Source organism: Hydra viridissima, unplaced genomic scaffold (assembly GCF_058129835.1).
Source record: "Hydra viridissima isolate aposymbiotic clone 2 unplaced genomic scaffold, HvirCarnegie_v1 scaffold_16, whole genome shotgun sequence".
Lineage (NCBI taxonomy): Eukaryota > Metazoa > Cnidaria > Hydrozoa > Anthoathecata > Hydridae > Hydra > Hydra viridissima.
The window spans coordinates 1,832,590-1,842,256 of record NW_028324315.1 but is presented as its reverse complement, the minus strand read 5'-3'; the positions used below and the strand labels follow the sequence as shown (position 1 = coordinate 1,842,256).

Below are 9,667 nucleotides of genomic sequence, written 5' to 3'. Positions count from 1 at the left end.
TTCTGGGCTTAATGAAGTTGGATGACAAAAAAAAACAGTTGACTACTTAATTTCATTCAGCAAAGATAAAAAATAAGTTAAAAAATTTTTTGTGGGTTGTAAAAATAACGAGTTATGTTAAAAGTACAATATAGGCATCGGTACAATATTAGCAACCTTACCCTAGTTAATTTGAATAATTAATTTCAAAACTATTCGAATAATTACGGACTGAGTGTATATTGGAAAAAAGCACTTGAATCTGGGAGAGGGTTCAGGTTTTGCATGACATTTTAAAAAACATACAGTCAGCAGTTATCTCCAGCATTCTTTTAGATAAAACAGCTGATGTTTCCATTACAGAGCAGCTAGTTGTTTGTTTCTTTAACCGTTTCTATAAAAAAACAAACGATCAAAGCGAGGCTCTTAAACATCAAGATATATCGACAACGGAAGGACAGAATTTAACACCTAAAGTTGTTAATGTTCAAGCAAAATCCCGAAGCTGCACAGTTTATGAGTTGTTTTAGGAACGTGCTATGAAATGGACACAACTTGGTGCCGCTGATTCTAATCTTCTGGGAAAAGGGAAAACCCTAAAAGGAGAACTAAACTCACAAAGAACCTATTACTTCAATGATTCATCAAAAAAAGGCAAGCGCCATTTTTATTTTAAAAATTCGATTTTACGGAACATATTGTTTTCAGGATTATCAAACAGAGATTTGATCAATCAATCTTCGATTGACAATAATAGATTCCCAGCTGAACAACTGAGGGTGTTTCAGCCATTCTAAGTTTATTTTAAAGAAAAAAATTTTTATCGTCCCTCCTTAGTCAAGAACCTTTGATCCCCGCTCCCCTAAATTAAAAAAATCTGGTTACAGCTCTGCTTTTGGTGGCATCTTAAATTCTTTTGAATTCTTCTTTCAATTTCATGTCTGCTGTTCCATATTTTAAATCAAAGTTTTTAGTTGGCAGTTTACAATTTAGAATATTCTTAAGTTAACGAGTAAACTTACCAAGCGAATATTCATTCTTTTGTAGATAGTGTGAGGTGGGAGAGCTAAAATAAAAACAACGATCGAAAAAAACGTACACAAGATGACTCATCAACTCTTGCTTAGAAGAAAAGTTAAATACAACTGGGGAAAAACGTAAACACGGAGACGCATAAACGATAAAGCGTAAGAAAAGTTAAATAAGATTCAGAAAACATGTAAACACGAAGACGCATAAAAAATAAAGCGTAAGAAAAATTAAATAGAATTGGGGAAAGACGTAAACGCAAAGGCTCATCAACCTGCCGCAAGTAAAAGTAACACACAAAAAGATGAATAGGTTTCGCAATCAATGAACAACAACAATAACAACAACAACAAAAAATGGAGGGATTAAGAGGGATTAGGGCGACGGATTAGTATGGTCGTCTCTTAGGAAGGAGAGAAGAACAAAAGAAGACGAACTTTAAAAAAAGAGAATTTTTGTGATAAGAAAAATATTTTGATGAACAAGCAGTTTTATGAGCAGTTTAGCAAAAGAAGCAGTTGAATAAAAGAAGAAAAGAGGAAGATTTTAATATTGATTAAAAGAGAATAACCAGAAGAATCAAATAAAGAAAAGATACTTGTAATAAAAAGAAGATATAAAAAGAGCAGTAGTTGATATAAACAGTATTCAGTACTGTTTATATCAATTATTCCTCTTTTTATATCTCATCTACTCGAGGCATAGGAGAAAAAGTTGTTTGCGTTATATAAACGTTGAGTAAAAGAGAACAAACTATTACACACTAATAGAACATTTGTTGAATTTTATTATATAACAGAATATGCTGAGGACGGCAAACACAACCTAAGCCCTTTAATGATTAAACCTTGCCCATACCTAACAAAACTATCCCCAAACCTCGCCCTTTCCTAATCAAGTCCTCCCCACGTCATCAACCTTGTTCCCAACCTCCACATTTACCTTTCTACATAGCTCTAAACCCAAACCTCCCCTTACCTTTTTCCTCAAAACAAGCACAAACATTAAATAATTATTAAATTAATTCATTAAAAAAAATGCCGATGATAGAAAAAAGTATGATATTTCAGAGGTAAATTTTTCATTTTATATAAGTATTAATTACAATATATGAAGCAGACATCTTTTCGTGATTTTTTTAAATCGACATTCGTTGTTATTTTTTTCGGTTGGAAACAATGGTTTTGAAACAAAAAAATCCCCTTCCACCATCCTCTTACATTTTGCTAAGATCAACCTTTGAACGCAGCATTAAGGTTTAACCAAAGAGCTCGACTCGACCACACATAAGCTTGAAAAGAAATGAACAACCGGAGCTAGTTGACCACATATAAGCTTGAGAAGAAATGAAAAACCGGGGCTAGTTGGCTAAAGGGGTAAATTGACTCATTTAGAATTTTCCACCAGAATTTCCGAGAATTTACATAGAACCTTTCAACTTAACCCATTCATATTCCAGTATAGGAAGGGGAGAAAGTGTAAACCCATAGAAATTAAAGAGATTTTTATGTTCTTTTACTAATTTTGTAACTTTTGTAACTACATGGTGGTGAAAAAGAAACGAAGGAGAACTGTTTCTTGATTCACTCTTGATGTGTGTGCTGTGGCTATATCATGCTAAAACCATAGCTTTGGATAGTTCATCACAAAAGTTCTAAAAAAATTCTCTCTCATGATACGATAACGAGCACTATTTTTACGGCAGCTTATTTTAAATGACTTTTGTTCGTTGTTCTACAGTTCATTTAAGTTTCAATATTTTACTTATAAAAGTCTAAAAACAATCAGATTTAGTTAAATTTTACTGATACTAATCAAAAAAAAATTTATTTATTTACATTAAACTAAGAATTTATATATTACTCAAATCCTTTCATTTTCTTTTTTTTGCCCTACCAAATTCTTCATTAAACTAAACTTCATTAGACTAAACTCTTCAAGCATTAACTACAACTTATATCCAAGCTCTCACGTTTTGTGTTTTCCAATAAATCGCTTTTTTGGGCGTTTGTAGGTCATTTTGTAAACAAAAAGCTGTTGGCGTCAGTTGGTACAATCATCTATGCCATTTCGGGTAATTCAATTCAACTGTAACCCTAAACAATATCACAGCTGGGTTTAAAAAGCAGGAAACTTTTCATTAAATATTGAGATTTTTAATGAGCTTGATTTTATACCTGCATTCACTAACAAAAGACCAAATTCGGAACCCTTCTATGGAAAGTTTAATGTTAAGTTTAAATCATATCAGAGATAAACAAGCCAGAAATTAATTGCTCAAAAGATTTATAGCCATATCGTCATCGCCATTTTCATCTTCACTACTGATTTGAGACCATTCAAAAAAGCTGAAGTATGAAAAAGAGTTAAATGAAAAGGGAAGCGCACCGATATTTTAACAGATTCACCAATTACGAGTGTTTCTAAAAAAGTTAGATATGTAAGATAAAAAGAAGAAAAAAAATAAATTTAAAAATTGTGATAAGAAAAAAAAGCCAACTAAAAAACCTTATGAAAAAAAAAACTATTGATGTTTTCAGTTGCGCAACCAATTATAAAACATTTATAGCTAATTTACCCAGGTCTCCCCTAACTCGTTGCAACCATAGACACCGAGAGAAATTCCGAGCCCTGGGGAAGTTTTCTTAATATGCCCTCATTATAATCAATTATATACCCATGAACAATAGAAGCGTGCTCTGGTCATTGAGAATTAAAAGTGATAGTTAAGTAAATCTTTTAAAAATTATTTCTAAACATATGGGGCCCCGGGAATCTTCCCCGTCCACCCCACTCTCTCGGCGGCCATGGTTGCAACTTGCACGATACAGATAATTTTCGTCAAGGGGAAGAGGAATTGGAGTTTCCGATTTCTATTTAGACCTTTACTTAAGTAATAGAGTTTAAATAATTAAAGAAAAAGAATCATGGGTGTTTTCATAGCAATAATTCTTTCTTTTTTTTATTATTATTTTTTATTTAAGTCGTTATTAATCATTTTAAGCCTTAAAGCAGCCTTTTATAAAATTTTTCTCTCAACCAAAGTTTGATTATCGTAGACTACGTAAAGAATTTGAGTCTAGCTTTTAAGTGTCGGATTTGCTCCCAAAGGTGCAATCTTTATCCACATAAAATATTTCTTTTTGTTTTTAGACATTAATTTCATATTACTTAGTAAAAGATTAAAAAAGCGATAAAATTAAACACAATATAAGGAAAATTTTTTTTTCTTTTCAACAAAAAATTTACAAGTATGCAATCAAAGCCTCTTGGTTGCGTCACTGCTTGTCTCCTATCATATTACTAACGATTGAGTACTTTTAAGTATGTCTAGAATTCTATTGCAGCCACTTAAGTGCTTCTAGAAAAATGACCAAATCACCCGAAGATTTCCATAACTATCAAGCAAATCATAAAGCATCTCCCTTTCATGCAGCTGCCAGCAACTCCTTTTTCATGCAGCTGCCAGCAACTCAGCGAAAATGAAAGGATTTCTTATCAAGATCTATTAAGTATTGGATAAATACCCCATAATGTTAGCCTGCAGACATGATTTCTAAATTACAATCATAGAGCAAATTCATTATTGTGAAAAAAAATTCCACAAAAATTGAACAAATGACAAATTAATAAAACAATTTGATTTGATATGAAAATATGTAAAATCAATTTATTACTACTAATTTTGCATGTATGTTTTTAATTGAAAATAATTTTACCATTTTTGATTTTATATTGAACCACACTGTTGAATTATGGTTTTTGTAATATTCTAAATGCTTAAAGAAATATTTATATAGATTTTCTAAAAAAAAAAAAAAAACCATCTTTCAAAATTGCATTTAAAGATATTTTATGCATCCAAATAACAGCTACGTCAGCATTGAGTCAACATTTAAGTTAACATTAAGCTTGAACTGCACATCAATAAAAAAGAATTTGGATAAATAATATTTATTAACAAAAGAAACAGTTTCAAAAGAGCTATTTTTTGATCATTACTACTCCAGCATCTTCATCTGTTTCCAATCCAGCTTCTTCTAGTAACTCTTTTTTAGACTTGGGATATCCCTCAAGAATTGTATCTAAAATATCATCAGCCATCCTTTTCCGCTTCTTCCAAGTTGTCAACAAAGCATCTTTTTTGGTTTGAATTTTTTTCACCTCATCTTTTAACACAACACTTGAATTGTTTTTTAGAGAAAACATTTTTTCTTTAAGAGCCTCGTTCTCTTTTTCTAAATACTGAATTTTGCTCAACGCTTCATTGGTTGTTAACTGATTTTTTAAGGTTGTTGCTTGTCCTTCTAATGACTTAGACTCTTGCTGAAGAGCAGTAACTTTTTCTTGTAAATCTGTAATTTGTAAATCTAGAGCTTTCAGTTGGCTTTCATCATACTCTTCATGCTCATTCTGAAGAGGAGCATATATTTTTTGTTTTCCATAAGTCTTTTCAATTATCTTTTTCTCTTCAGCTAATGTTTCAAGAGCTTTAACGACAGCAGCTTTACCAAACTCTTTATGAAGGTTATTAAACACATCAATTGCACTGTAAGGTCGGTTTTGTTGCTGTAAATACTCTAAAATAGCTGATTCTGGGGACTTCTTTTTACTCATTCCAAATTTTATAGAGATCTGTAAATATAAATAACTATATGTATATTAGGGTGGTCAATGAGAGTTAAGATTAAATTATTTCAGAAGAAATTTTTTTTACACAGAAAATTTTACATATCAAGTTACATTTCATAAACTAGAGAATATACTTGACAACCAAAAAAAATACTGTAAATAAAACTACTTAACAAGCATACTAGCACACTACCTTGCTAACTTTACTTTATTAACATACTAGCACAGCTTTTTTTTTTAGCTTTTGTTTACAAATTTTCTGTTTTCTGCTCCACTTGTTAAAGAGTTTTTTTGATAATTTTAGTGTACATAGTTTTTAGATTCTTCAAAAACATCAAATAAAAATTATGTTTAGATAAATTCTTACCTAACAGCAATTTAATAAAACAGGTCAACATTATAAATATTTAAGATACTATAACAACTTTATCATGCAGCGTGAATAACAAGGATAGCTTATAAATTTAACCAGAAAAACATTGAGCCTATGTCATATTGCCAAAAACATGGTTGAAAATGTGCTTTTGTCAATCTTTTAAGGACTTTTCTATGATTAATATAATTTGATTTTACATCTTCAACTTAAAAAAAACTTAGTTGTTAAAGTAAAGGGAAGGATTTTAGTGCCAAAAAGTTGATGCAACCAGCTGGTGGCAACTAATGAAAGTTTTTATATAACCACTGAACCAGGAAAAGTTCAGAAGTGAGAAAGAATAGAATTTAAGAAGGCTCGTAAAACATTAAAAAAAAGTCCCTTCATTGGAAAAAAAAGTCTGTAATACCAATTGCATTTAGCGATTCCTTAAATTGGCTTAATTTTGTTTTGAAAACAGTTTTCTGCGAATAACCTTTTTATTTTCGGTTGTGTCAAAAGCGGTAGATTACCTTCATGAAGTTATTTTTCGAATTCTTTTTTATCACGTAAATCTACGGAATCAAAATTAAAAAATCGAAAGAATTATCTGGAACAGTTTTTGGCTTTAGGAAACATTCGACATAAAGTCATTTCTGCGGTCGATCCGATGCCCCAAATCGCAATAAAATCTGTTTATTTAACACAATTTTTTAAAAAATTTTATAATTGACCAAAACTTTGTTGTGCAAGATACCGACGTCATAAATTCGTCGTCGGAGAGAAACTTTAAAATCAGTGGAGAAAGAGGACTTTTTACGAAACATTATAAAATAAACGAAAGTTAAAGGAAACGATATAAAATAAAGAAATTGCTGTTACTTTAAAAAAAAAACAAGAGTCGCTACATGATTAACTTAAACTTTTACCCCTCTGTGGGGGCTACACCCCATTTTGGGTAGAACGGTTATCTCAAATCTTGACTGCGCTCTACCTACACTACTTCAACCTTTTTTTAAAATTCGTCTGTTAAAGGTATTTTCAATACTTTTTGGTTGCTTCACATTGTGTCTGTATTTAAGCAGCATACTTAAAGGAGGCCATTTTAGTTCGCCATTTTACTGCTTCAAAAATTCTATAAACACTTAAGAATGAAAGTGTTATACTGCTAACGAAAAGCTTACACTGTTGCAATGGTATCGAGCATGTTACATTATTCAGTTACAAGAAGCGCAAACAATCAGTCCCAGCTCTCTCAAAATCTGCTGTAAATTACTAAAACCGTCTTAAATTTTTATTGAAATCAGCAATAAATTTAGTGATTCTTATCATTAGAAATGAATTTAACATTTCTTTCTAATTATTATTAACACTGAATTTGTTAGTGTTGTTAAAAAAATGTTTCTCTGCATTTTTAACCTAATTTTAACTCTATTTAGTATGACAATACACATATTGTATTTTAGTAGCCCGACACCAATATAATGAATCTAAATTCTTTTTTGCGAGCAATAAAATTTATTGGTGAACCTCAAACTTTTAATCTATTTCCCCCAAAAACAATGGCTTTTTGTTCTTTTAGCTTTTTGTTAATCCTTTGGGGATGGCAGATGTCAATAGCTTTTGAGTTACGGCAATCTAGTTTGGGGTTAATGATGTAAAACACCAGAAACGAAGTTTTTCCAGTAAAATTCGAAGTTTACACTCTTCTTATTTTTTTACACTCTTCTTATTTTTATTTAAAAATCTAATTTAGACTTTGGTAATACAGTCTAACAAATCTCCTGAGGCCTTTAAAATTACAACTTCGGATTTGAGGTCAAAAGATTTTTGATTAATTCCGAAAATTGTTTGATTTTGATTAATTCCGAAAAATATAAAATTTGGTTTTAAAACTTGACGCGTGTTTGGAAAAAACTATATGGAGTAAAATCGGCGCAAACCGATCGCCGGAGCATTAAAAATTAAAAACAACTTTTTAATTTTCCAGAGTTTATTTTTCTTTTTTTACATGAGATACAAATTAAAAAAAACAAAACAAAAAACAAACAACAGTTAAAAAGATAATTCAAAAATTAATAAATTGAATAAGAAAATATGCAAATATTCAATAAAAAAAAAGATCACTTTTAGTGTGAAATGTGTTAAAATTTTACACAACACTTTTTTTTACATAGAATGCAGAAATTAGAATAGAACTCGTTAGAGTTCTCTTTGTTAGACCTGTTTCCTGTTAAACCTGTTAAAACCTGTTTAGTTGCAGAACTATGCTACAATTTAGAATCACGTAAAATATCACATCGCGACGAAATTATTTTCTAAACTTGTTGCGTTCAATAACTTTATTTCATTTGGATGCAGGTGGTACAAGTTGAGCTCCACATCCTCACTCTTTTTTCGGCAGGGTTTTGCAATGAAAAAAAGTTTGTGAATGGTTTGCGTCAATTACACCCTATGCGTTTTCACACTATATTTTTTAGTCACTTTTTTGTAGCGGACTGACAAAAGTAGATATTTGGGGATTTTTTTTAAAGCAAGGATAGGATTTTTTGAGCGAGATAAAGGGTTCGCTTAAGAAATTGGATTCGACGAAATTTTTCCCAAATCAAAAGGCTGATATTTTGAAGTTATATAGTTATGGTAATTTCTTTGAAGACTGTTACTTATAAAAGTAATTTTTTACTACATTATGGGAAGCTAAATGAAAATCCTTCTATTCTGAGATTATTACGTTCGTTCTACAAAAGGATCCAATTTTCCGTTAGGATTTAGTTCCATTCCGACAATTATCACTTGTTACGTAACTTAAAACTTGTTGAGTTCGTATATCGCTGCAATCATCCGTCCTATTAATACCACAGCCCAATTAATATATTATAAGATCTCCCTAAAAAAAATTGTTTGCAAATTTAAAACAATGATATAAACAAATTGATCGCATGTTTTTCATAAAATATAAGTTCGCAATAACTTTTATGATTCTCGTCACTATTTTTAGAGCGTGGGTAAACAAATTCCTCGAGTAATTAATTTCATTGAAATTCATTGAAATTCATTGAAATTCAATGAAATTCAATGAATCTCAATGAATTCCGTGAATTTCTTAATGAACTTCTTTGAAAACTTGACATTCTTATCTTAATCGCAAGATTACGATAATTATGTCAATTTAAAAAAAAAAGAGTTGCTAAAAACTAAACGATTATTAGTAATTTTAAAAAAGGTTGTTAAAATATTTATAATTATTTGAGAGCATTTTATTAACGCGTGATGCCAGTCTTCCTTCATCACGCTTTAAAACGTTTCAAAACTCAACACAAATCCAAACCAAACGAATGTTTTGTTTTCAGCAAACGAAACAAACTTTGCATTAGAAATGAGATTTTCTGACTGCTACGCCTTACCCTGTTTTATTTTTTCAATATTTAACTTGAAAAATGTTGATTATAAATGACGCATTAGCCAGCGTTACGGAAAACCACCTGTAATCATTATTCTCATAGAGACTGGTAATCAACGGTAGAACCAAGCGCGTTTCAGTAAATATCGCAACGTAACTGTAGTCATTTATTTTAAAACAGAAATTATGCAATAAATTTTTCCATTGTTTCAGCAGGCGTCCGTGAACCACCTGCTAACTGCAATTTCTAACGGTATAAATTGATTGACAAAGGC

At 30.7% G+C, this 9,667-nt stretch overlaps 1 protein-coding gene across 1 annotated transcript; it reads right to left on the bottom strand.

Moving 5' to 3' along the window:
- Positions 1 to 4,219: 4,219 nt before the first annotated feature.
- LOC145181462 (homologous-pairing protein 2 homolog) lies at positions 4,220 to 6,537 on the bottom strand. Its single transcript, XM_090073935.1, has 2 exons — positions 4,728 to 6,537; positions 4,220 to 4,564 (listed from the first exon to the last, which is right to left on the bottom strand). Exon 1 carries the CDS (start codon positions 5,623 to 5,625, stop codon positions 4,993 to 4,995), a length of 633 nt encoding a protein of 210 aa, XP_089930061.1. The 5' UTR covers positions 5,626 to 6,537; the 3' UTR covers positions 4,220 to 4,564; positions 4,728 to 4,992.
- Positions 6,538 to 9,667: the final 3,130 nt, after the last annotated feature.

Coding starts and splice junctions, on each gene's coding strand:
- LOC145181462 (XM_090073935.1), bottom strand. CDS start 5,625: ATGAGTAAAAAGAAGTCCCCAGAATCAGCTATTTTAGAGTATTTACAG.